Genomic DNA, 27,119 nt, shown 5'->3' with positions numbered 1-27,119 from the left:
AAACAAAAGCATTGGCACTAGATTTTAACAAGCATTTGAATTTTGATTTGTGAAATTGGCTTAATTTCACAGATGTAAATTAATGTGTAAATTACTGAAGACATCAACAAATTACTTTAATCAAACATTTAAAAAATGTTATTTTCCCCTTCCCTTATTTTTCCATTTCATACATGGAGGCAGGAGGAAGAGGAGGAGACAGGCACTGACAGGCTGGGCTGTGGATTTCTTGACTGCTGGCAAATTTTAGCAGGTGGCGGGTGTAATTTGAGCAGACAAATTGAACTTCACAGATGTATTTATATGACACATGATCCTCGGAACTCGAGACTTTCTAGTTGAGAATTTCTTATGTCTCTGCTCGTATACCTGCTCCTTCCCATTACAAAATGATCTGGTTCTGCTTGGCTACAAATGGAAGAAGCGATGTTAATTTTGCAACAGTAGGTCATTTCTAACAGTTTAACTAATTTTCTCACTTCAAACTTCAATCTTATTTCACAGCTTTGGTTTCACTAATAAAACAGGGAGTAGAAGCCACTTGCCAATAGGAGTATATGGAAATGGATTTAAATCGGGCTCCATGAGGCTGGGAAAGGATACTCTTGTCTTCACCAAGAATGGCGGAGCTTTAAGTGTGGGCCTCCTATCACAGACCTACCTGGAACAGATTAGCGCACAAGCTGTCATCATCCCCATTGTGCCTTTCAACCAACAGAATAATATCCTTTAACGTAATGTAATTTTCATATTTAATACATTTTATTTTAATTTAACAGGCTTCCTTTAATATCAAGCAGTTTCTTTCCACAGGGTTCCCCGATATGATGCAAGATTTTATTGTATAATACTCCCCACCATTGTGCTCTATTTAATTTATGCAGCGTAGTTATGGTATACTGCTCCTATATAATGGACAATTAATTCTAAATGTTTTAGTGCCTCTACATCTCCTGTGTGATACAATCTGTAGTTTATAGAACTGCTTCCTGAAATACTCTATGCATATAGAGCAAATGGTTTACTGCCTGTGAATATGTGAGTCACAATTTGAAAGATGTCTTGATTACCTCTTGCAAACCGAGTTGCATGGTTAGTGACTTGATCCTTGTATAACGATGCTCTATTGACCTGAAACACATTTTTCTCTGGTCACCAATTTGCTAATGAGAGATGTCAGAAGGGATGGGTTCTTTATGTATGGAGATCCAACCATCAAACAACAGGAATTGCCATGGTAAGCAGTGTCCTTTATTTTGTGGATGGGATCCACTGATCATGTGTAGTTGTTTGACTTCCAAATCAGTAGTAGGAGAAGTGCTGACAAAACTCTCTAAGTAACCTTAAGAAGTAAGTAAACATGGCAGAAAAAGTAGATAACAATGAAATAGATAAACTCTGACTGCTCGGTCATTGGCCTCGTACACTCTTCCAACAAAGCTGAATGCAAGCTTCAGGAACAATATATTGTTCTTCTAGATACCATGCAATCTTCTGGTCTACACATTGACCAGCAAGCTTTTGGCTTTAGCTATATCTACATTTTTATTGACTGAAATAAATAGGTGCTTTGCACACCCGGCAGTAGACCCTTTTTAAAATGAAGCTGGCTGCACCGCCAGTATTAACAGGGCAGTATGGCTACCGACCCCCTTTTGAGGACCTTACCACCCCATTACTACCAGACGAGGGCACTCCAAATCGGCCCCGAGGAGTCAAGACTAGTGCAGTATTTACGTTAAACAGGGTTAGAAGTTAGGAAGATAACTGGATCCGAAGTGGATGGGGTCGATGGCAAGAGGAGGATGGGATGGAGGAGAGCAGGCAACAGGAAGGGTTGGCTGGAACTGGGCCAGGGTTGGTTTTCTTATTGAGAGGGGTGTGCAATGGGCCACCCTTCACTGCTCGATGAGAAATGGAGATGGGAGCATGGCCAGAGGACAAAAGTAGGGAGGTGAATGGGAAGGACAGAAAAAGGGAGGGGGGCAGAGGGATGGGGTGGTGCAAAGGGGGCAATGAGAGCTGATGAAGGGATTGGATAGCACTGGGCCAGGATCTTTTTAAAAAAAAAAGGGTGGGTTGGGTTGCAATGGGCCACGGTTCATTTTGTTCACCGTAGGGGGAGGATTTGCACTAGCCATTCTCCCTCTCTGCTTTATTCTCACTGAAGGGTGGCAGAGGTTAGAACTTTGGCTCAATGAGGGGGTAGGGAACAGACCCTAGGGGGCGGGCATTGACTCATGAGGTTTTCCTTTCTGTGGGGATGAAGAAAGGCCAGAGTTACTCAAGTTTAGCTCATTAGCATAACCCCAGGTGCAGATTTGGACAGCTGCAGACAGCACACTAATGTAGAGACTACTAATGCATTAGGATAATTAAAGGGAAATGGCAGAATAGGGAACAAAAATACTTAAAGCTTTTGGAAAAACTCAAAATACATTTTAAACTATTAACCGCCTTTGCCAAAGCTGAAGGAGGAGAACTGGCAGGCAAAAATAAAGGGTAGGTAAACTCTAGGTCCAGTCATAAGTCTGACAGTGACCGTGCAGCCCAAAACCGAACTCCTTGTTTAATACATGCTGAAATGTGGGTGATGCTGCATGGAATGGTAGCCCTATTTGCCATTCCATGGCACCATCCCCATAGATCAGCATTGCAGCTTGCCTGCAAAGAGGTGGAGGGCAGGTCAGAGACTGCAGATGACCGAGAGTGTCCCTGGCAGTGCGAGCTTTATGCTGGAGGTGTCTGAGCAACAGATGGAATAGCACTATATCTGGCTCTTTGAAGATGGTTACTCAGGGTTGTCGCAACAATACCTGCAGATATGATTGATAGCATCTTGGGTGGTGCAGCAAGTCAAGCTCTGTGGACCATGCCAAAAATTGCTGGTCACAGGAATGTGGGAAGGGAGGACCTTGAGACAATCACTATCACTAGGGGGGTAGTACTGGACAGGGCAATGGGACTCCAGGCAGACAAGTCCCCTGGTCCTGATGAAATGCATCCCAGGGTATTAAAAGAGATGGCGGAAGTTAAAGCAGATGCATTCGTTATAATCTACCAAAATTCTCTGGACTCTGGGGAGTTGCCAGCGGATTGGAAAGTAGCTAATGTAACGCCTCTGTTTAAAAAAGGGGGCAGACAAAAGGCAGGTAACTATAGGCCGGTTAGTTTAACATCTGTAGAGGGGAAAATGCTTGAAACTATCATTAAGGAAGAAATAGCGGGACATCTAGATAGGAATAGTGCAATCAAGCAGACGCAACATGGATTCATGCAGGGGAAATCATGTTTAACTAATTTACTGGAATTCTTTGAGGATATAACGAGCATGGTGGATAGAGGTGTACCGATGGATGTGGTGTATTTAGATTTCCAAAAGGCATTCGATAAGGTGCCACACAAAAGGTTACTGCAGAAGATAAAGGTACGCGGAGTCAGAGGAAATGTATTAGTATGGATAGAGAATTGGCTGGCTAACAGAAAGCAGAGAGTCGGGATAAATGGGTCCTTTTCGGGTTGGAAATCGGTGGTTAGTGGTGTGCCACAGGGATTGGTGCTGGGACCACAACTGTTTACAATATACATAGATGACCTGGAAGAGGGGACAGAGTGTAGTGTAACAAAATTTGCAGATGACACAAAGATTAGTGGGAAAGCGGGTTGTGTAGAGGACACAGAGAGGCTGCAAAGAGATTTACATAGGTTAAGCGAATGGGCTAAGGTTTGGCAGATGGAATACAATGTCGGAAAGTGTGAGGTCATCCACCTTGGGGGGGAAAAAAACAGTAAAAGGGAATATTATTTGAATGGGGAGAAATTACAACATGCTGCGGTGCAGAGGGACCTGGGGGTCCTTGTGCATGAATCACAAAAAGTTAGTTTGCAGGTGCAGCAGGTAATCAGGAAGGCGAATGGAATGTTGGCCTTCATTGCGAGAGGGATGGAGTACAAAAGCAGGGAGGTCCTGCTGCAACTGTACAGGGTATTGGTGAGGCTGCACCTGGAGTACTGCGTGCAGTTTTGGTCACCTTACTTAAGGAAGGATATACTAGCTTTGGAGGGGGTACAGAGATGATTCACTAGGCTGATTATGGAGATGAGGGGGTTACCTTATGATGATAGATTGAGTAGACTGGGTCTTTACTCATTGGAGTTCAGAAGGATGAGGGGTGATCTTATAGAAACATTTAAAATAATGAAAGGGATAGACAAGATAGAGGCAGAGAGGTTGTTTCCACTGGTCGGGGAGACTAGAACTAGGGGGCACAGCCTCAAAATACAGGGGAGCCAATTTAAAACCGAGTTGAGAAGGAATTTCTTCTCCCAGAGGGTTGTGAATCTGTGGAATTCTCTGCCCAAGGAAGCAGTTGAGGCTAGCTCATTGATGTATTCAAATCGCAGATAGATAGATTTTTAACCAATAAGAGAATTAAGGGTTATGGGGAGCGGGCGGGTAAGTGGAGCTGAGTCCACGGCCAGATCAGCCATGATCTTGTTAAATGGCGGAGCAGGCTCGAGGGGCTAGGTAGCCTACTCCTGTTCCTAATTCTTATGTTCTTAGGTTCTTATGTTCATCTGCCACTTGGGAGTACCCATCAAGGCATGATCTTCATGCAAAGGAAACATTGATGCACATGGCAAGCATTAGTGTCAGTTCTGATTTCTCAAGCAACATTCAATCTAGTGAAAGGAAAGGAGGTATTTTAGTTCATTTAAAAAAAATATAAAAACCTTTTTTTTAATCTCTCAGTGAAGAAAACATTTGGCTTACCATCATTGATTGCTCAGAAAACTCTATTTTAAAGAGCAGTTTATTATCAGTGATGACAATTCTATAAAGATGATCAAGAAGTAGTTAGTGGAGTATGGTTTGTGTAGGAATAGTTTATCTTCTGCAGCTGGGTGCACAATGTTTTTCGAGGTGCCAATGACTCGCATGTGCACAGTTTAACACAATTCCAGGTGTCTGGAATATCTAAGCTGAAGTATAAAAACAAATTATCAACTTCTACGTGATCTGTAGAGCTCCTTTGTATGTGCTGTTGAATACACTATAGTCTCTGGAGTTCTCACATAATATTCTGTTCAGTCTCCATCAATCTGTATGAGGATTTATTTCTCTGTGTTTGGACCTTGGAGTCTCCGTGTGTAATGTTCACATCAGTCCCCTGAGCCCCTTTGTGTAATACACCATTAAGTTGTTCGGACTCCCTTCTGTATTCTCGGGTATCACAGTTCATTTAAGGCACAGCTGTGCAGCTTGATAATTTGGCATTAAGATTACATACATTTAATTGGACATGAATAAGCAGCTTTGTAGGCAGTTCCTGTGTCTAATATTCTAGTGGCAAATTGAAAATTGTTCTTACAATGTATGCAGCAATTTTGAGACAGTTCTTAAAGAGAGAGTGATCACATTCATTTCATTTAGGGTTCCAAGCAGCCAGTGGTGAGAGGGGACTTTTATCTCTGTCTGATTTGAAGATAGATCGTAGATTGAAGCGCAACTTCCAGTCCAAGGTGGTTATTCCCCTATTTTGTTTAGAGGCATACCCTTCGGTCCAAAACTATTATTTTGCCATTCTGTTTATTTACGTGAAGAAAGATGACATTTTCAGAGCGTTGACAAAGTTGAATCCAGGCAAATTGTTCACAACGGTGAAAGATTCAAATACCAGGGAAACCTAGATGTAAGAAGTTATGTCAGATGGATAATTTTTACACAAGGGGTTATTGAATTGTGAAATAAGTTACCAGGGAAAGTCATTGAAGTGGACAGGATGAATATGTTCTTCTGAATATTTCTTAACCGTCTGAAGCACAGAACCTCATAGTTACTGAAGACTCGGTGCCAAGTCTGGAGGCCATCTTAAAATATTCAGTCTTCAAATCACAGGAGGACCTGCTGGCAGAATTTGATGCAATCCTTAGCAAGAAAGGAACTCGAATTATTGTTTGGAACATCAGAAGGTAGGTAGAGAATCCCAGTCATCTAAGCAACAGGGACCGAAATTGCCCACTGCCCGAAACGGGGCGCACCCTCTGATTTTTAAAGTTTTTCTCCGTCGCTGCACATGCGGCAGAGATTCCATCCATATTCCGCACTTGGAAGTTTTTTTTTGGTCGGGGCGGATGTCGTGGCGGCTGTTTGGAGGAAGAGCACTTCCAGCGGGTCGGTCATGCGTCGCTGATGACATCAGCGCGACGCAGACGTGTCACGTCACATCGTCTCTCCCCTTCAGTTAAAGGGGACGGCCGCTGCGAGCTCTGCATACTTTTAAGTTAGGTCCACTGAGCCACCAGGGAAGGTTTCGGCCGGGCCAGCGGCCTGACACCCAAGAGGAGGTGCCAGGCTGCCTCTTTGGCTGCCCGGCCGAACCTGGGGGCATAATTGTCGGGCCGACCTAGCAGTAGGCCAACAAAAAAAAACTAACATGGCGACCATGGCAGTGCGCCCTCCCCTTTAAGGGCGGCCGTGCCACCATGCCTCAGAGAGTGCACCGACACAAAAGGCTGTCGGGGGCACCTACCAGCGGCGGGGCAATACTGTGAAAGGGGCCATTTCTCGAGCGTCAGTTTTGCGAGAGGGTCCCCGCCAGTCGGTAAGGGGTCGGCATGTGCACACCGCGGCGGGAAAACGGACGGAGCGGTCCCGGACACCGCTCCAAAACTCACGAAGGGCAATTTACAAAATGGCGGTCCCTCTGCGGGGCGGCCAATTCTGCCTCATGGCCGCTGCTTCCAGAAGCCTTATCGAGAGAGGCAATTTCAACCCCATAATCTTTTTAGCAATCTATTTCAAGAACTGGAGCGACCATTTTGCTGCTTAACCAATTCCATCACATTCACAGTTCCTGGCCACTCACTCAGCCTGCCCCGACACCGCCCCCAGTCACCCACTCTTCCGCTCTTGCACGCGAGCCCCAATCCCCTGCCCCCTCGTCCCTGTTCATCCACCTCAAGCCCCCGTACCTTTCCCTGCTCCAGTACCCAGGGGATTGGCAAGAAAATAAGTAATTGAGTTTCCATTTTGTTTACAAACTTGCAAAGTACACAATTTAGCATCGGACGTTGTAAATGTGTTATGTCCATTTTTTCATATCACTAGAGTCTCATTCAGGTTTGTTAGTGGAACAGGGGAACTATTTCTTGCGCCTATTTCAGTTTTTTGGATCCGTCATACCACACACTATCCCCTCTCAGTCTTCTGCCAGTATTATTTTGTAAATAATATAGTATCTTTGCTTTGGAGGGAGGGGGTCTGGTTCCTTTTCTGCACCAACCCCCACTGTCCCAAATGAGTTGAGGATCTTGGGAGGTGGTGAGTTATTGATTGTGGTAAAGCCTGTTGGAAGAACAGTTAGCTGTACCAACAGTTAATCGGTATTTTGTACACAGAAGTGATGAGCTTAAAAAAAGCAAATAAAATAAAACTCCAGAATATCTGATACAAAAGCAAAATAGTGCAGACGCTAGACATCTGAAAAAATGTTGGAAATACAGGTTGAGCGTCCGAAATTCGGAATGTTCCGGAATCCGGACACCGGGCCGATCTGTGGCGGGGTTGCCCGTAATCCGTAAAATGTTCTGAAATTCGGACTCTCTGCCGCCGGACCCCTCCCCTGCTCGGCCGTCACCCGGACCTCCTCCACCCCCCCCCCCCCCCCACTTTACCTCGGCCCAGGCGTTTCCGGATTCGGAATGTCAGAAATCCGGAACGGCCTCGGTCCCGAGGTTTCGGGATTTCGGGCACCCTATCGATACTCTGTGGAGAGAGAAACAGAGTTAACGTTTCGGGTCGATGATCCTTCGTCAGAATATCTATCTACTCCACATACAAAACTATTCACCCGTGACATGATATTGATATGGGCATGGCCCAACTCGGGAACAATCATTTAACACACAACATTCAGTTATCTGTCTCCGTATTTGTCTTATAATTATTATTCATGTCTTTAACCAGATATCCATAAGCCGCTCTTTGGGTTTTCCTTCAAATGATCTCAACCAGCTTCTAGTGAGCCGATTTTGCAAAATAATTTCAAAGAACATGTTGCTATTTATCATTGATCTGGAGAGACATTTTTGACAAACATTTTCACAGTACAGTGGGATCAGTTCCTGATTTCTTCAACGCTCCTTTTCTTGTTTATAAAAGGCTTTTGTATTTTTCAGAAACCAGGATGGAAAACCTGAGCTGGATTTTGAAACAGACCAGTTTGACATCCGAATCCCAGATATCAATTGTGAAGAGAGTACAGGAAAAAAGAAAAGTTACAAACGGCCTGAGAGGCAGGACCAGCACGTTCCTGAAAGTGACTATTCATTAAGGGTCAGTACTTATTTGTGTGTAGAAGCATTTGTTTGCCAGATTTTTTTTTAAAAGAAGGGGTATGGCGAGAAAGCAGGAATGGGGTACTGAAATTGCATGTTCAGCCACGAACTCATTGAATGGCGGTGCAGGCTCGAAGGGCCGAATGGCCTACTCCTGCACCTATTTTCTATGTTTCTATTTTTCTATAACATTGAGTAGTGGATAGACCTTCCCATTAGGGTTGGCAATTCTTGTTTGACATATTGCTGGAGATTTGATCATGTGACATTTGATCACATGACATTTGATAAATGTGACACCACGCATGATGCTTGATCACTTGACATTTGCTCACTGTTTGTAAATGTTATTGCATTTATCTTAGTTGAGTGTCTCAGTACAGGTTGAACCTCTCTTATCCGGAACTCCCTTATCTGGAAGCACCCCTCGTTTGGAACCATTCCCAGCCTCTGGGTGGCGCAAGCGCACAACATGGCCGGTGAAAAATATCAATGAAAAATATATTTACATATCGATGAAAAATAAATTTACATATCAATGAAAAATAAATGTACCCTACTTCGGAGCCGACGCCTTCGGGGCCTGCTGGCCCGCCGATACCAGTGCAAGGTCGGGCAATAAACAGCTACAATCTACGGTGACAAAATAACTTTACTGCTGCTAATGGCAAGAAAATCATAGTCCTACTCCTTTAATGTAATCTTTTTGTTAGTAAGCAAGCTTCATTGCACATTAGGCATTACTTGGGCTCCAATCCGTGTGCTGACTACACTAATAATATGAATAATCGGAAAAGACCAGCTTGCTCCACACTCACAATGCCTGGAGCACCATGACTAGGCGTTCTGGCGAAGGGTCATCGACCTGAAACGTTAACTCTGTTTCTCTTTCCACAGATGCTGCCTGACCCGCTGAGATTTCCAGCATTTTCTGTTTTTAATTTCAGATTCCAGCATCCGCAGTGTTTTGCTTTTGTGTTATGATCAGACCTTTAGTACCCACCGTAGCCATGTAGTCTCAGGGGAGAGCCAAGAATTCAGAAAAAAAAACGGGGCCAATAAGTGGGGGGAAAAATCTGCCAATTTCCTCTGAGGCGATCAAAACCAGTCCAGGCGGTCACATTGACCATGTGTACGATAACTTACCTTTTATATGATGTGATCTTTGCCCCAGTCAATAACCAGACCATCTCCTTTTTGAAGGTATGCAGAGTCAGCACACACACCACATAATCCAACAACACAGAGTCTCACTATTCTTTGGGAAAAGATGAACCACCTAACATCTAGAATATTACTATTCTTGCATGGTTTAAGTGTTTGTCCCCTAGTCCTCCTCAATCTGTCAAACTAAAATAATCTATTAGGCACGACATCCAGCCCTTTCATTATTGTTTATACCTCTATCAGGACCCCTCTAAGTCTATGCTGCTCTAAAGTAGCTAGTTTGTGTTACTTTGTGATGCACAAGTAGACAGTGCCCCATGCCCAAAGCAATGGTTTCTATATAAAATGGAACTTGCCTTATCTGTATTACCATTATTCACCATCCTGATTATCTGCCAGAATTTTCACAGGATTTAGCCTTTCATGAGGCCTTGATTCATCGCACAATCTACTATTGTTCCTTGTTATTTGTAGTGTGTTTGTTTTCATTTCTGTGCCAAGTGTCATCATCATAGGCAGTCCCTCGAAATCGAGCAAGACTTGCTTCCACTCTAAAAGTGAGATCTCAGGTGACTGAACAGTCCCAATACGGGAATTACAGTCTCTGTCACAGGTGGGACAAGCAGTCGTTGGAGGAAAGGGTGGGTGGGGAGTCTGGTTTGCCGCATGCTCCTTCCGCTGCCTGCGCTTGTTTTCTGCATGTTCTCAGCGACGAGACTCTAGGTGCTCGGCGCCCCCCTAGATGCTCTTCCTCCACTTAGGGCGGTCTTTGGCCAGGGACTCCCAGGTGTCGGTGGGGATGTTGCACTTTATCAAGGAGGCTTTGAGGGTGTCCTTGAAATGTTTCCTCTGCCTACCTGGGGCTCGCTTGCCGTGTAGACTTTCCGAGTAGAGCGCTTGCTTTGGGAGTCTTGTGTCAGGCATGCGAACAATGTGGCCCACCCAACGGAGCTGGTCGAGTGTGGTCAGTGCTTCGATGCTGGAGATGTTGGCCTGATCGAGAACACTGACGTTGGTGTGTCTGTCCTCCCAGGGAATTTGCAGGATCTTACAGAGGGAGCGCTGGTTGTATTTCTCCAGCGATTTGAGGTGTCTACTGTATATGATCCATGTCTCTGAGCCATACAGGAGGTCGGGTATCACTACAGCCCTGTAGATCATAAACTTGGTGCCAGATTTGAGGGCCTGGTCTTCGAACACTCTCTTCCTCAGGCGGCTGAAGGCTGCACTGGTGCACTGGAGGCAGTATTGAACCTCGTCGTTGTCTGCTCTTGCTGATAATAGGCTCTCGAGGTATGGAAAGTGGTCCACGTTGTCCAGGGCCACGCCATGGATCTTGATGATTGGGGGGGCAGTGCTGTGTGGCGGGGTCAGGTTGGTGGAGGATCTTTGTCTTATGGATATTTAGTGTAAGGCCCATGCTTTCATATGCCTCGGTGAAGATGTTGACGATGACTTGGAGTTCAGCCTCTGAATGTACACAAACGCATGCGCTGTTCGCGTACTGTAGTTCGACGACAGGATGGGACTGTTTTGGATCTGGCCTGGAGGTGACGAAGGTTGAACAGGTTCCCACTCTTTCTATAGTTTAGTTCCACTCCAGCATCTCTGAGATCTCCCCGGCATGCTCTCTTTCCAGATGAGAGAGATGAGGTCATGCATTCCTGCCAATTGTGCCTCTCCGCCATACTTTAGTTACTCAGCGGGGATTCCATCCGCTCCCGATGCCTTGTTGTTCCTGAGCTGACGGATGGCCTTTTCTACCTCGTGCAGGGCTGGGTTTTTGCTGAGATGGTGGCGGGTAGCATGCTGTGGGATGGAGTCGAGGACTCTCTTTTCTATGGCAGAGTCTCGATTAAGGAGATCTTCGAAGTGCTCTTTCCAGCGGGTCCTGACTGCCTCGGTGTCCTTGATGAGTGTCTCCCCGTTCTTGGCCAGTAGTGGGGTGGGGCCTTGGGTGCTTGGACCGTAGGTGAACTTGACTACGGTGAAGAACCCTCTCACGTCATGGCTGTCGGCTAGTTGCTGAATCTCCTGTGCTTTCTTTACCTACCATCTATTCTTTAGGTATTGCTGTACCATATGTGTAAGAACAAGATTTGGGGATTCTCAATTGTCTGAAATTTCCATAATGCTTTGTGGGGAAGTGAGAAAATCCTCTTCATTTGGCTAATAAAGGAGGTGACACTGTAAATATTAACCTGTTTGTACTGATATCTTTCTTTGGAGTCTGCAGTTTGGTAAAACAATTGCTCTTGTAGAGATGTTTCCTGATGTAAGTAAATAAGAATCACTCATGCATTGAGTAACTACTTGTTTCAAGAAGTCACGAGGATCATTAACAAAGGTTAGGACTGCAAGATTTCAAGCCAGCTGCTAATTTTCTTTATCTTGTGGTAGGCATATTGTGGCATTTTGTACCTGAAACCTCGCATGCAGATCATCCTGCGTAAGAAGAAAATCAAAGCACAGCTCATCACAAAGAGCCTGGCTCATATTGAATATGATGTTTACAGACCTAATTTTAATGTATCCTTTTTTCGATTTGCAATGATAAGCATCACTCTTTTGCCATTATGATTACAATATGCTGTTGCTATTTTTAAAAGTTGTTCAATTTCCAGATCCTCACTGTTAAATGAGACAAAAGGATTAACGCTCTTTCCTGTGTCCAGAATTAACCTTTGCAATCGTTAGTGATCAACAAGTTTTGAATGGGGCGCGGCCGAGCTTGTATAATCGATTTTTTAGATTTTTGGTGATGGTCCCAGCAAAGTGACGTAAATGATCCAAGAAATTTTAGCATGGGATAAAAATTAGCGTAAATCTCGCAAGATACAATTTCCTTGAACGTCTGGACTAGAATAATGGGGTACACCATCAATGCATGTTACTATGGCACAGGTTATCAGGAAATTCCAGGCTGATGTTATGTTTGTTGAGCACTCTGCTGGATTTCAATTCCAGGTTTATAATGCAGGATTCAACATCAACCTAAACTTTGTACAAGCACTGAACAAACTACCTTCTTTGTCTCTCTTTAATCAACAGTACTGTGTTCATTGCTCGGAACTGTCCTACCTTGTTCCTCCTAAGCTCGAATATGTGTTTTTCCCCCTGCATTGTCAATATTTGAAATGTGATACATCATCATCTACTTTAAATCATTCTTTCTAAGGGCCTGGAACTCCTTGCCCCCCTTATACTTTACTTTGGTACACTACATTGACTCCTGGGATGAGAGAGTTATTCTATGAGGAGAGATTGAGTAGATTGGTCCTATACTCTCTGGAGTTTAGCAGAATGAAAGGTGGTCTCATTGAAACATATAAGATTCTGAGGTGGATTGTCAGGGGTAGATGCTGAGAGGTTGTTTCCCCTGACTGGAGAGTCGAAAGCTAGGGGACATAGTAGAGGTAGATAGAGAACTTTCCTGTTGGTCAAGGCTCTATGAACTGTACATAACTCCAATATTATCTCGGTGCTAGGGTATCCATTCATCTATACCCCTGCACAGGAGAATGCATTTTTCGCCATGCCTTGTGCTGCAGTACATTGCAATTTGTGATTGTCAGCAGATTTTTGTATTCCGTACATTTTGGCTGAGGAAATTGTTTGTTTATGTTGGAAACTTAACTGAAGCAAAACAAAGGTCACCCTGTTATAAAATGCTAACCAATACTCTTGCTTGTTCTTGTGAACTGTTGCTGTGAGTTTTACTTAAGTGCTGGCATTTCAGTCTTCATTATTAGTAAAATCTCATTTATTTCCCCCTTCCTCTGCCACAAAACACAGAACTTTATCTCTGGCTCTTACACAACAGATCTACAGATGCAGGCCAAACAGAGACCCTTGCAACTTTCAAATTTACCTGATCATCAGGCAAGGATTGTCTGATTCAGGAACTGCCTGTCTGAAACTCTGCATAGGACCGTGGCAATTTTCGGCACAGCCGGCAAAGGTGGAGCGATTAAAATCGGGGATGTGCAAGAGGCCAGAATTGGAGGAGCGCAGAGATCATAGAGGGCTGTAGGGCTGGAGGAGGTTACAGAGATAGGGAGGGGGAGAGGCATTGGAGGGATTTGAAAACAAGGATGCGAAGTCTAAAATTGAGGCGTTGCCTAACTGGGAGCCAATGCAGGTAGGCGAGCAGGGGTGATGGATGAACACTGACTTGGTGCGAGTTAGGATACAAGCAGCACAGTTTTGGGTGAGCTTAAGTTTACGACGGGTGGAAGTTGGGAGCCAGGAGTGCACTGGAATAGTCAAGTCTAGAAGTAAGAAAGGCATTGGATGAGGGTTTCAGCAGCAGATGAGATAAGGCATGGGTGGAGTCGGGTAATATTACGGAGGTAGAAATAGGCATGGATATGTTATCAGAATCTCATCTCATGGTCAGGATGATCCTGAAATAGTGAGCAGTTTTGGCAGAGAGCAGGACCCGATAGTGCTTTATGTGGTTTAGCCAGATCTGGCGATGAACGGCTAAACCAGTTGTCTGCCATTAACAGTTCAGTTTTGCACCCCACGGATTTAAGGGAGCCGAGATGAGGGCCATACAAGGGGAACGATCAGAGTGAGAGAGAGTAATGGGGGACTAGGGCACCAACGGTGGAGGTGAGGGTGTGGTTGAGTAGATCGGTAGCTGCAGAAATATTATGAATGGAGGGCCAAAGGCTGGACAATTGGGATTTTGAAAGTTCAGCTGTAAGTGAATTGAAAGAGTATTTTTTTTTACAGGGCAAGAGAAGGAAGTAGGGTTGGAAGGGGGAAGGGGAATGTGGGTGGAGAGTAATACAAGGAAGTGACCAGAGATGCCCTTATTTGTGATGCTAATCAATTTAAATCATACCTTAGTGGAAACCTGGTATTTCTTCACAGAAAATAAACAACTATGCAATCAATTTTAATACCGAGTGAATACTGACAACACGCCCACTTGCATCAGCTATAATGTCAAAAAATCCGTCCTGCAATGCATTATTGACATTGCATGGTTTAGTTTCAGTGATTAGGGCGAGACGGTTAGCATTGTGACTTGACACCACGGCCGGTCCTGCAATGCACTATTGACACCATTTAGGGTGTTGTGGTTAGGGTTAGAAACATATTTTTACTATTTGACAATGCTATTTTTGGCAATGTTGCCACTAGACGTGCCCTTCTATCTGCTTTTTCAATAGTTTTTCACTTCCTGTATGGAAGCTGGAATAACCATGCCTTCCATTCCACTATGCTCCGTTGCTGGAGAGCAAGAAAATGAGAGGAAATGGCATAGATTTCCAATTCGGTCAACATCCCAACAGGCTATGAATGGAGACCCAAAGTCACATGGAGCAGCAAATTTGTTGAGGGCCACAGATAAAAGAAGGATGTATTGTACATCTGGCAGGATTATTCAATGTGTGATTTTATTCCCCCTCCACTCCCCAACCCCCACATGTACCTTGTATTCAGGTGCATGGCTTTTCAGTCTTTCACTTAATCCTTTTTTATGCCTTGTTCGTCACTTTCAGCACACTTAATATTAGCATGAAAATAGGTAATTGCAATGTAAAACGAGACAGTCAGATAAATTACATTAGTTTCAAGGGGCCCAAAATTCCCCAACCCATTTTCTGGCACATGTTTAACTAATTTACTGGAATTCTTTGAGGATATAACGAGCATGGTGGATAGAGGTGTACCGATGGATGTGGTGTATTTAGATTTCCAAAAGGCATTCGATAAGGTGCCACACAAAAGGTTACTGCAGAAGATAAAGGTACACGGAGTCAGAGGAAATGTATTAGCATGGATCGAGAATTGGCTGGCGAACAGAAAGCAGAGAGTCTGGATAAATGGGTCCTTTTCGGGTTGGAAATCGGTGGTTAGTGGTGTGCCACAGGGATCGGTGCTGGGACCACAACTGTTTACAATATACATAGATGACCTGGAAGAGGGGACAGAGTGTAGTGTAACAAAATTTGCAGATGACACAAAGATTAGTGGGAAAGCGGGTTGTGTAGAGGACACAGAGAGGCTGCAAAGAGATTTACATAGGTTAAGCGAATGGGCTAAGGTTTGGCAGATGGAATACAATGTCGGAAAGTGTGAGATCATCCACCTTGGGAAAAAAAAACAGTAAAAGGGAATATTATTTGAATGGGGAGAAATTACAACATGCTGCGGTGCAGAGGGACCTGGGGGTCCTTGTGCATGAATCCCAAAAAGTTAGTTTGCAGGTGCAGCAGGTAATCAGGAAAGCGAATGGAATGTTGGCCTTCATTGCGAGAGGAATGGAGTACAAAAGCAGGGAGGTCCTGCTGCAACTGTATAGGGTATTGGTGAGGCCGCACCTGGAGTACTGCGTGCAGTTTTGGTCACCTTACTTAAGGAAGGATATACTAGCTTTGGAGGGGGTACAGAGACGATTCACTAGGCTGATTCTGGAGTTGAGGGGGTTACCATATGGTGATAGATTGAGTAGACTGGGTCTTTACTCGTTGGAGTTCAGAAGGATGAGGAGTGATCTTATAGAAACATTTAAAATAATGAAAGGGATAGACAAGATCGAGGCAGAGAGGTTGTTTCCACTGGTCGGGGAGACTAGAACTAGGGGGCACAGCCTCAAAATACGGGGGAGCCAATTTAAAACCGAGTTGAGAAGGAATTTCTTCTCCCAGAGGGTTGTGAATCTGTGGAATTCTCTGCCCAAGGAAGCAGTTGAGACTAGCTCATTGAATGTATTCAAATCACAGATAGATAGATTTTTAAGCAATAAGGGAATTAAGGGTTACGGGGAGCGGGCGGGTAAGTGGAGCTGAGTCCACGGCCAGATCAGCCATGATCTTGTTGAATGGCGGAGCAGGCTCGAGGGGCTAGATGGCCTACTCCTGTTCCTAATTCTTATGTTCTTATGTCCCGAGATGCGCCGACTTTGTGCACTCAAAACAGCGGCAAAAAGCTTACTAACAATTCTGGCCGCTCTGCTGTATGTCCCGGGTCCTGGTGTGGCGTTTCTCGTGGAGTGAGAAGCGGAGCTACAGCCCTGCGCCGAAAACAGTGCCAGCAGCTGCCCGCATGTGCAGTAGAGCGTTCGCGCATGCGCAGTAGCCCCTCCCATGAAGATGATGATGATGCCTGCAGCGTGGGACTCAACACGTCCCGCCCCTATCCCAGGCCAAGTGGCCTGCAGCACAGGCCAACCACTGCCTTCCCGTGCTGAGGGCTACAAAAAACAGGTTGGTGGGGGGAAGAGTTTTGATTGGAGGGAGAGTTTTGATCGGGGGGAGGGGTGGGGGAAGAGTTTTGATCGGAGGGAGGGGCGGGGGAAGAGTTGTGATCGGGTGTGGGGAGGAGAGAGAATCATCAAAGATTTTCCAATATTTTAATGTCGAGCTATCTTTACTAAAAAATCCCAATCTGCAGTATCTTACAGCTCATCTACTACTGCATAGAATTCTAAAACATTACTAATTATCAGTGTCACATTACGCAATGCTGAACACCAAAATTTAAGTTTGCATTTTGACATGCTTTTTTTGTTAAGTCTAACGTTTTAAATTTCTAAACCTAGTCAGGGCAATTCTTTGGTGCTGCAGAAGTCAAAATCCAATGTGGTGGGTGTGATGCCGCACACAAATCCATTAGGCGAGAGCGTTGGTGCACTCGATCTATTATTTACAAAGAAAACCCTCCCCTTGCTTAAGTGGCCCCTATACTTCAGCCTTCATTACAAGATCATTTTTATTCTTGTAAAAGCCCCATACTCAGTTTAATCAGTCTTGCTGCTTGGGATTTAAAAAAAAAAACTAGCATTCCTATCATAACACTGTCATTTGGAGGCTACACGCGCTGATTTCTTAACTCTCCGCAAGGGTTTTCTGTGCGGCCACAAGTGGCCATATATGCTGGCCTAAGTTAGTTTAGAGCAACTATTAGCTGTCCAAACTGGCTTAAATGGCCAAACAGGCGTAGGTGGCTGATAACGCCCTCTTTTGGGGAAAAAAACTAAACGAAAAAAATCCTAACTAACTCACTTACACTGGTGCAAATTAAATGTACAGAATGGGGATTTTTAAGATACTCCAAAAAAAAAAACCGGAGCAACTCATGGCCAAATTTGGGCCCAAGAAGTGTACCAAAATATTTAAATAAATAATTAGCATAACAAATAAATTGATGTTTATTCTGCCCAACAATCAATCTCACATGGTATAAAAGCTACAAAGCTAAGATGCCTGTGTTTTCTTCCTGTGCATTGTAATGTTTTCCCTTTAATCCCTGAGGCTGATGTCTTTGTCTTAAGATTTTTCATTTGGCCTTGTTTTTCCTTCACAGGCCTATTATAAATGTTAGCCAAATATATAGTTCAAACATAAATTTGAATAAAGAAGTCCAATATTGAAAATTGAGAACTTCCAAATATCAAACTTTTGTTAAAAATTAACTCTATCCTCGTGTACTACTGTATACTGATTGTACTTTAATATTAACAATAAAGCAAATTAAAATAAGAATTATTTACTTGGTTCTGGGAATTTATAATAGAGTTTTATCTCTATGGTGTGACTGTTGGGTGTTCATTGAAAACCAAAATTTTGGGTATAATTATACATGGCTAAAGATATCAGTTTATGAAGAGGTAGATGGTATCATTTATTTGGAAGCCAATCTTTCACTTCCTGAGGCCTGTGTTTGAATCTAAGCCACATGAAGGAGATAAAGGCTTTGGGTCCAAAATTGCCCTCTATGGGGCGGAGAATTAAACACAAATTGGGGTCTTTAAATGTCTTCTTTTGTCCGGGCAGTGTTTGGGTTGGGAGTGAGGCGGAAGGCGGGCGGTGTCATCAGTGCCACACTGAGTAGCAACGTCCCTCCCCTTCAAGGCCGCTGCGAGCTCTGCAGCCACTTTAGTGTCGCCCATTGGGCCACCAGGGAGCATTTCGGCCGAGCTGGCAGCCCCGCCATCGCGGGGCAGTTTCCCTCGCGGAATGGAAAGCTGTTGCCGCCGGGCAGGAAGGGGTCGGCGCGTGCCTGATGGGGCGGGAACACGGGCGGGCACTCTCGGCCCGGGTGCAATTTCAAATGGATCAGACTATTCGCCTGCTGCCGGTCGGAAAGGCCTTACTGTCCGAGGCAGCAATGGACCTTAAGGACGGGGGCACTTCCGATCCCTTTATCTCCCCAAATGGGGGAACCTTTGGGCCGAAATTGCCCCCCGTTTCGTTTCAAAGGTTTTTCCCGCAGCGGTGGTTGAGGTTGCCTCTTGAGCGAAATTCCTCTCTTCATTTTTAAAAAAAATTCAGATCCAGAAGTCGCTCTTAATGGGGGCGGTGACTACACTCGAGGGGTGGATATGCGGCGATGGCAGCACCTGAGGGGCAGAAGTTGGGGGCAGTGCGGAGTGACCACTGCGATAACGTCATCACGGCACCGCGCCACCAGGGCTCTCCCCATCACTTAAAGGGAAGAGCCTTTGAGATTTTAAAACTTGGGTCCACTGGACTACCAGGAAGTGTTTCGATCGAGGCCAGCGGCCTGGCACCTGAGAGGGGGTGCCAGAGGGGGTGCCAGGCTGCCTGTTGGCAGCCCGGCCGAACCCGGGGGTACAATTGTCGGGTGACATGGCAGTCGGCCGACAAAAAAAAAACATGGCGACAGCGGGCAGTGTGCCCCCCCACCCCCCCCCCCCCTTTTAAGGGAAGCCGCTCTGCCATTACAGAAGGCCACAGCCTCACTGGACCACTGGGAAAAAACAGGTTTTGGCACTGCCTGGTGGGCCGAAGATTTTCAGAGGGGAATGTCGCCGATGGGGGGGGGGGTAGATTGGTGGTGCGCACAGTGATAACGCACTTAACCTGGATCGGCAGCAGCGGAGCGGTGGGAGGGGGGAGAATCGGGGCACCGCCGGGAAACCTCGGGAGGGCAATTGGGCTATCAGCAGCCATTCCATGAAGAGTCAGCGGCCACTCCACTCCGCAGTGTGGCCGCCGATTTGTGGTGGTCACAGGCCTTAAGGAGGGCAGTTTCGGACCCCATATGTTTCAATTTTAGAATATCACCTTTTCACCTGAGGCCTAATTAGGAATTAGCCATAAATATGATGATGGTCTCGTTAAAGAATAGTGAAGTTGGTTTAGTCAGCCTAAATCCAGTTATCTGAACAGAAGAGTTTAGCTGACGTAGGAACAGGAATAGGCCATTCAGCCCCTCGAGCCTGTTACACCATTCAATTAAATCATGTCAGATCTGTATCTTATCTCCATCTATCCGCCTTAATAACCTTGCCTGATAATTTATCAATCTCCATTTTCAAGTTTTCAATTGACCTAGCCTCAACAGGTTTTTGGGGGAGAGAGTTCCAGATTTTCAGTACCCTCTGTGTGAAGAAGTGCTTTCAGACATGGAATGTCTGAAAGTGCTTTCCTGAATGGCCTAGCTGTAATTTTAAGATTTTGCCCCATTGTTCTGAACTCCCCCACCAGAGGAAATAGTTTCTCTCTACCCTATCAACTCCTTTTAATCATGACCCCTTAATCATCTATACTCAAGGGAATACAAGCCTTGTCCATGCATCCTATCCTCATATTTTAACCCTTTTAGCCCTAGTATCATCTGAATGTGTGCTACACGTCCTCCAAGATCAATATATCCTTCCTGCGGTGTGATGCTCAGAACTGAACGCTGTACTAATGGTGTCTAACCAGAGCTTTACATAACTGTAACATCATTTTCACCCCTTTGTATTCCAACCACCTCGAGATAAAGGTCAACATTGGATGAGCCTTTTTAATTACTTGTTGTATCTGTCACTAGCTTTCAGTGATGTATGTACTTGGACCCCTAAACCCATCTGCTTCTCTACAGTTCCTAGCTTCTCTCCATTTAGTAAATACTCTGATCTATCTTTCTTCAGTCTAAAGTGGATGATCTCACACTCCCCCCACATTGAACTCCGTCTGTCACTGTTTTGCCCACTCATTTAATCTATCAGTGTTCTTTTGCAACTTTTTTCTCCCATCTACACTAGTTACTGTGCCACCTATCTTGTTGTTGTCAGCAACCTTGGATATGTGACTCTTATAAGTCCTTTATAAATGCAGTAAAAAGCTGATGCCCTAGTACAGATCCCTGTCAATTGGAGTACATACCCATTATCCCTACTCTCTTTATCCCCTACCTCCTACTCAATTCCCTATTGATGCAGATAATTATACTAGGCCAAAGATAGCAGTTTATGAAGCGTGCTTCTCTAATCTTCCCTGTAGACAGACTGAAAGCACTTTAGTGACACAAGGCCAGATATGAATTATTAAGCTGCTTTATTCTACAAGCAGTAAGTTAATGTACAGAGTAAAATTATGATCAAACCTCACCTTACTGAACTTCAGAATCTTCTTCAAAAACCACAAAAGTTTCAAAAATCGAGTATATTATCCCTATTGGCAGACTCCCTTAACTTTTCCTAGTCAGCTGTCTGGTCCTGACCAGCTCTGGGCTTGAGATGAGTGGGTTTCCCCTCATGAGACCAGGTTCCTTTCCCAAACCTAGCTCGCTGACAGACTGCGTATAAATATATTCTTTTCTTTGCTTGCATTGAATAGTGGGCTGTCCAACTCCTGCCCTGTTCAGGGATTCACCAGCAGGCCTATCAACCAAACCAACGGCCCCTTCTCCCAAGAGTATATTCTCAACAGACACTTCAAGCTAGGTTCGCACAAATAGAATTATCCCCACTAGAATGGGTGTGCATATGTGTGAGGCTATCTGAGATGCATTAATTACCACAACTTGCATTTGTATACCATTTGTGACGTAGAAAAACATCCCAAGGTGCTTCATAGAGACACAATCAAACAAAAATTAATGAATTGTATAATGTCTCTCTTTGTTTTGGCCTGGCTCATTAACACATCAACCTTGTAACCAGAGAGTCATTGATGTTAACAATTCTATTGCCAGCTAGGCATCAATCGTAATTCTATTCCAGACAGAGTTACCAATCCCAGTCTCAGTAAATAAAGTACTTCATTTCAGCAGAAGAAATAACCCAAATGTCAGTCCTGCTTCATGGAAACACACTGGTTGGTTTATTACTAATGTTATACCAGTAGATAATCCAGCACACCTCATGCGCAAAGGAGAAAGCATTGTTGTCATCCAAAAAATGGACAGAAAATACTTTTGGAAAATGTAATTCCTTTTTTTTTTAAGTGTTTTATGTTTTTTTTATTTTGAGCATAATTGAGTTGTTCACTTCAACCATGCTGTAAAACTGAATTGTTATTGAAAAAAATCCTGTAACCAAATTCCTAATGCAGTTTACTTTGCAAATGCAGCAGGTATGTAGCACCTACAGTTAGATGCTCAAGCTCATGTTTTATACCATGTCTAATACGTTCTTTACCTTAATGACTTGATTAGAATAAACGTGTAAAAATAACCTTTGGTTTTAACTGCAAAAACAAAGAGCACTATGGGATAATGATGTACAACAAAAATCGCCTTATCAAATCTTATGAGAAAGTGGGATGCCAGATAAAGGTAAGGATTTAATATTCACACATTTTGAAATAAACTCAACTAAATACACTTCTTGGCCCCTGAAATTATGTTTTAATTTTGGTGTACCAATTTGATCCACTGGTGGTGCTGAGTCTATGATTATTGCTGGGGTGCATTTCCATGGACACTGTTAATGCTCATTAACTTGCTAAAATGCCCAGTCAAGATATGTGAGCCTAGACTGTGAATGTCAATAGGCCATTCAACATTAGAGCCCAATCTTGTTCTTGCCCAACACCATTCATTTGATTTTTCTTATTCTTAAACCTGAAGTGTTGCGGTCAAATTTAGCATCGCAACTGCTGCTGAGTTGAGGCCAGGAATCGAACCTGCAACCTTCTTCAAACATCAGTCCATCTCTGAACCCAGGAGATCACTACACATTCATATCCTTGACAGGATATTGGCAGTTTTAGAGTTGACATGAAGTTGGATGCCTACAGAAATAACGTATATAATAGGGATAAAAAGAACATGGAATGTCTAACTTCATAAATGGTGACTCAGAATTACAAGTTTCTCAAGCACCAGCTTCTACAGAACAGCAGAATGATCCTTCATAAAAACTATTTTAATTCAGTTAACTTTTTTTTGGAGGAGACAATACACTTGAATGCATCAACTGCATAAAACAATAAACCAATAATTTTGCTTGCATTTTTTTTTTCCAGTCAACCAGCAGAGGATGTGGAGTTGGTGTAATTGGAATTATTGAGTGTAATTTTCTCAAACCAGCACACAATAAGCAAGATTTTGAATACACCAAAGAGTACAGGTAAGACCAGAAAAGCACAAAACATGAATGTCCACAACTTAAATGAGAACAAAGGCCTTTGCCTATGATAATATGAACTGAAGCAGAGTCATTAAAATCAGGATTTGTTTCTGGCTGTGACAAAGATTACCTTACAGAAGGTAGGTACTGCAGGGAATTTAATGGCCAAAGTGATCTGGACTAATTTTGGTTGCCTAGATGGGTCAGAGAGGAATTTCCCAGATTTTTTTCCCTCCAAATCGGCCTGTGTTTCTGTTTTTTTACCCCTCCCAGGAGATCACATGTTTTGGGGTGGGGTGGAGTGTATACGTAGTGATACACAAGGTATCGCAATTGTGTGGGACAGGCTCAATGGGCCAGGTGGTCTTTACCTGTCCGTCATTGTTCATATGTTCGTAGGACATTAGTAATGCCAGGTAGTCAAAAGCTTGCCTGGAGCACCAGTTTCTACACAACAACTTGAAGATTTTATATAAATTTAAAATGTGAAGCCAAAATAGAAAATATTATAAATACACAGCAAGTCTGTCAGCATCTGAAAAAAGAGATTACATTTTGGTCTGTAGATCTATCATTAGAACTAGACACTGTAAAATAAACGAGCCCTTTTATAGAACTGAAGAAAATAATGGCACTAAAGAGCACTAAAGAATCGCTAGGACCAGATGGTTCCCATCCCAGGATTTTAAAGCAAGTAGGTGAGCACATTGCAGATGCCGTAATTCTAATCTTCCAAAATTCTCTCAATTCAGAAACTGTTTCTTTAAATAAAAAATTTACGCCTGTCACTTCGTGATTTAAGAATGGCGAGAGAGGGAAACCAGGGAATTATAGACCGGTTAGCCTAACATCTGTTGTTGGGAAATTACTAGAGTCTATAATTAACGAGAGGGTGACTGAACACCTTGAAAATTTTTAGCTGATCAGAGAGAGCCAGCATGGATTTGTAAAAGGTAGGACATGCCTAACGAACCCGATTGTTTTGAAGAGGTGACTAAAGTAATGGATAGGGGAATGTCTATATATTTATAGAGACTTCCAGAAGACATTTGATAAAGTCCCTCATAAGAGATTGTTAATTAAGGTTGAAGCCCATGGAATTGAACGCAAATTATTGACCTGGTTAGGAAATTGGCTGAGCGGCAGGAGAAAGAGAGTAGGGATAATGGGCAGGTAGTCAAATTGGCAGGTTGTGACTAGTGGTGTCCCACAGGGATCTGTTGGGGCCTCAACTATTCACTGTATTTATTAACGACGTAGATGATGGATAAAAAGCCACATATCCGAATTTGACGATGACACAAAGATAGGTGACTTTGGAGGCAGTGTAGATTAAAGCATAAAATTACAAAGAGATATTGATAGATTAAGTGAATGGGCAAAACTGTAACAATTGAATTTCACTGTAAGCAAATGTGAGGTCATCCACTTTAGAATAGAGCAGGATACTTTCTAAATGGTGAAAAGCTAAAAACAGTAGGAGACCGAAATTGCCCACCTCTTTAAGGTCCATTGTCGCCTATATGGGGCGATAAAGACTTTCCAACCGGGAGCAGGTGGATGGTCCGACCCCTTACTGCCCCATGAGGGAAATTGACCCACGGGGCGGAAAGGGATTGCTGTCGACAGCTTTTCCCGATGGGAAGCTGCCAGTGGCTGGCCGGTGCGTCCACCCTTAAAAGGGAGGGCGGCCGCCATTTTATTTTAATTGTCGGATGACTCTGCAGTCGGCCCAACAATGGCGGCCACAGGTTCGGCCGGGCCGCCAATAGGCAGCCCGGCATCTCCTGTTGGATGGCAGGCCGCTGACCCAGCCGGACGTACTTCCACCCCGCTCCCGACGTAGTCCCGCCCCTCAGCCACCCCAAACACCGCTCTGAACATTTAAAATAAAAGAGATCCATTTCAATCAGTTCGCCGCCCCATCGATTCAGGCGGAGAATCATCACTTAATTCAAATTACCCGCCCCAAATGGGGCGGAGGGCAATTTTGGCCCCTAGAGGTCCAAAGAGTCTTGGGGGTCCAGGTACATAGATCATGAACAGGTACAGAAAATAATCAAAAAGGCTAATGGAATGCTGGCCTTTATGTCTAGAGGACTAGAGTATAAGGGGGTAGAGGTTTATGCTACAGCTATACAAAGCCCTGGTTAGACCACACCTGGAGTACTGTGAGCACCACACCTTAGAAAGGATATATTGGCCTTGGAGGCAGTACAACGTAGATTTACCAGAATGATACCTGGACTCCAGGGTTAATTTACAAGGCGAAATTACACAAACTAGAATTGTATTCCCTGGAATTTAGAAGGTTAAGGGGTGATTTGATCAAAGTTTTTAAGATATTAAGGGGAATAGATAGGGTAGATGTAGAGAAACTATTTCCGCTGGTTGGAGAGTCAAGGACATGGGGGAATAGTCTTAAAAATTAGAGCCACACCTTTCAGGAGTGAAATTAGGAAACGCTTCTACACACAAAGGGTGGTAGAGGTTTGGAACTCTCTTCTGCAAATGACAATTGATGCTAGGTTAATTGTTCATTTTAAATCTGAGATTGATAATACCTTTGGTTAACAAAAATCTAAGATATATGGGGCAAAGGCTGGTGTATGGAGTTAGGTTGCAGATCAGCCATAATCCCGTTGACTGGCGGAACAGGCATGAGGGGCTAAAAGACGGGCTCAGATTTGGGAGGAGACAACATGTTCAAGGACTTTGGAGAGAAAAGAGAGGTTGGATACGGGGTGGTAGTTTGCAAGGAAAGTGGGGCCAAGGCTTGTTTTTTTTTTTGAGGAGAGGGGTGCTGACGGCAGATTTAAAGGAGAAGGGGACAGTACCCGAGGAGAGAAAACCGTTAACAATGTCAGCTAACATGGGAGCCAGAAAAGGAAGTTGGGTGGTTAGTAGTTTTCTGGGAATAGGGTCGAGGGGGCAGGAAGTGGGTCTTGTGGACAAGGTGAGCGTGGAGAGATCAAGAGGGGAAATCTGAGAGAAACTGGAGAAAGATGTGAGTTCAGTGCTAAGGCATGGTGGAACCTTCGAGGAAGTTTGGCCCGGTCGGCTAGGGAAAGGAAGGGAAGTGGCAGAGGCAGCTGATTGGATGGTCTCAATCTTGGGGACAAAGAAGTCCATGAGCTCCTCACACTTGTTGGTGGAGGAGACTGGAGTAGGGTTTAAGAAGACGGTTAGCAGTACAGAATAGTAGCCAGGGGTTATCTTTGCATTCCAGAATGATCCTGGAATAGTGAGCAGTCTTGGCAGACTGGAGGCGGACCCAATAATGTTTTATGCAGCCCAGCTAGATCTGGTGGCGAATGGTTAAACCAGTTGTCCACCATATCAGTTCAAATCTGCGTCCCTTGGACTTGAGGGAGTGAAGATGAGGGCCTTACCAGGGGAATGGCCAGGGTACGAGAGAGTAATGGTTTTAATAGGGACTAGGGCATCTAAGGTGGTAGTGAGGATGTGGTTGAGCAGATCGGTAGCTGCAGATAAGTGATGAATGGAGGGCCAAAGGCTGGATAGATGGAATTTCGTAAGTGCTGTTGTAAGAGAGTTGGGAGAGTTTTTTCCAGGGGCGGACACAGAAGGAAGTAGGTTGGGTGGGGGAAAGATGTTGTGGGTGGAGAGCGATACAAGGAAATGACGATAGATGACCTTGTCTGCGATTGAGACGATGGAAGTAGCGAGGCCACGAGAGATGGCAAGGTCGAGGGGGTGGCCGTGAATATGGGTTGGGGAGTTCACATGGTGGGAGAGGTTATGGAAGGATCGGAGGGTAATGAACTCAAAGGAGAGAGAGCATGATGAATTGAGATGGGGGTTGAAATCACCGAGGATGAGTAGTCGTTCGGTGCAGAGGTTGAGGGAAGAAAGCAATGAAAGTATCATTACATGTTTATGGTACTTGGGCGGGCCGGAGAGAAGGAGAATTTTAAATGAGAGGTGAGAAGGGTGGAATAAGGCGAGGCGCTCAATTGAGGAGAAAGTGCCAGAAGAGTAGGGGTACAGACCAAGGTGTGACTTGGTGATGAGAGCCACATTGCCACGGCGGTCTGGGCGGGGCAAGTGTTGGAAGGTGTAGCCAGGTGGGGAGGCTTCATTTAAGGGTAATGTGTCATCGTCCCTCAGCCAAGTTTCCATCAGGGTCATGATGTCGATGCAATCATCCACGATAAGCTCATGGATGGCAAGGGCCTTGTTCGCAAATGAACGGACATTCTGCAGGGAGATGCGGAGAGGGTCGGTGATTGCTGATTCACTGCCAGCAGCCACAGGGTCAACGCTT

The 27,119-nt window shown here is 44.4% G+C and overlaps 1 protein-coding gene across 4 annotated transcripts in view; it reads left to right on the top strand.

Moving 5' to 3' along the window:
- Window positions 1–27,119, top strand: part of LOC139265535 (MORC family CW-type zinc finger protein 4-like) — a 168,313-nt gene that overhangs the window by 60,075 nt on the left and 81,119 nt on the right. For all 4 annotated transcript variants that reach the window (XM_070882576.1, XM_070882575.1, XM_070882577.1 and 1 more), the window contains 6 exons: window positions 505–723; window positions 5,827–5,973; window positions 8,182–8,338; window positions 11,908–12,036; window positions 21,916–22,035; window positions 22,728–22,831. In XM_070882576.1, coding sequence (XP_070738677.1) covers window positions 505–723; window positions 5,827–5,973; window positions 8,182–8,338; window positions 11,908–12,036; window positions 21,916–22,035; window positions 22,728–22,831 — 876 coding nt within the window. The remainder of the gene's footprint in view (window positions 1–504; window positions 724–5,826; window positions 5,974–8,181; window positions 8,339–11,907; window positions 12,037–21,915; window positions 22,036–22,727; window positions 22,832–27,119) is intronic.

The sequence above is a fragment of the Pristiophorus japonicus genome, chromosome 6 (genome assembly GCF_044704955.1).
Source record: "Pristiophorus japonicus isolate sPriJap1 chromosome 6, sPriJap1.hap1, whole genome shotgun sequence".
Taxonomy (NCBI): Eukaryota; Metazoa; Chordata; class Chondrichthyes; family Pristiophoridae; genus Pristiophorus; species Pristiophorus japonicus.
The sequence above is the reverse complement of the archived record's forward strand: the minus strand, read 5'-3'. Positions and strand labels throughout refer to the sequence as shown.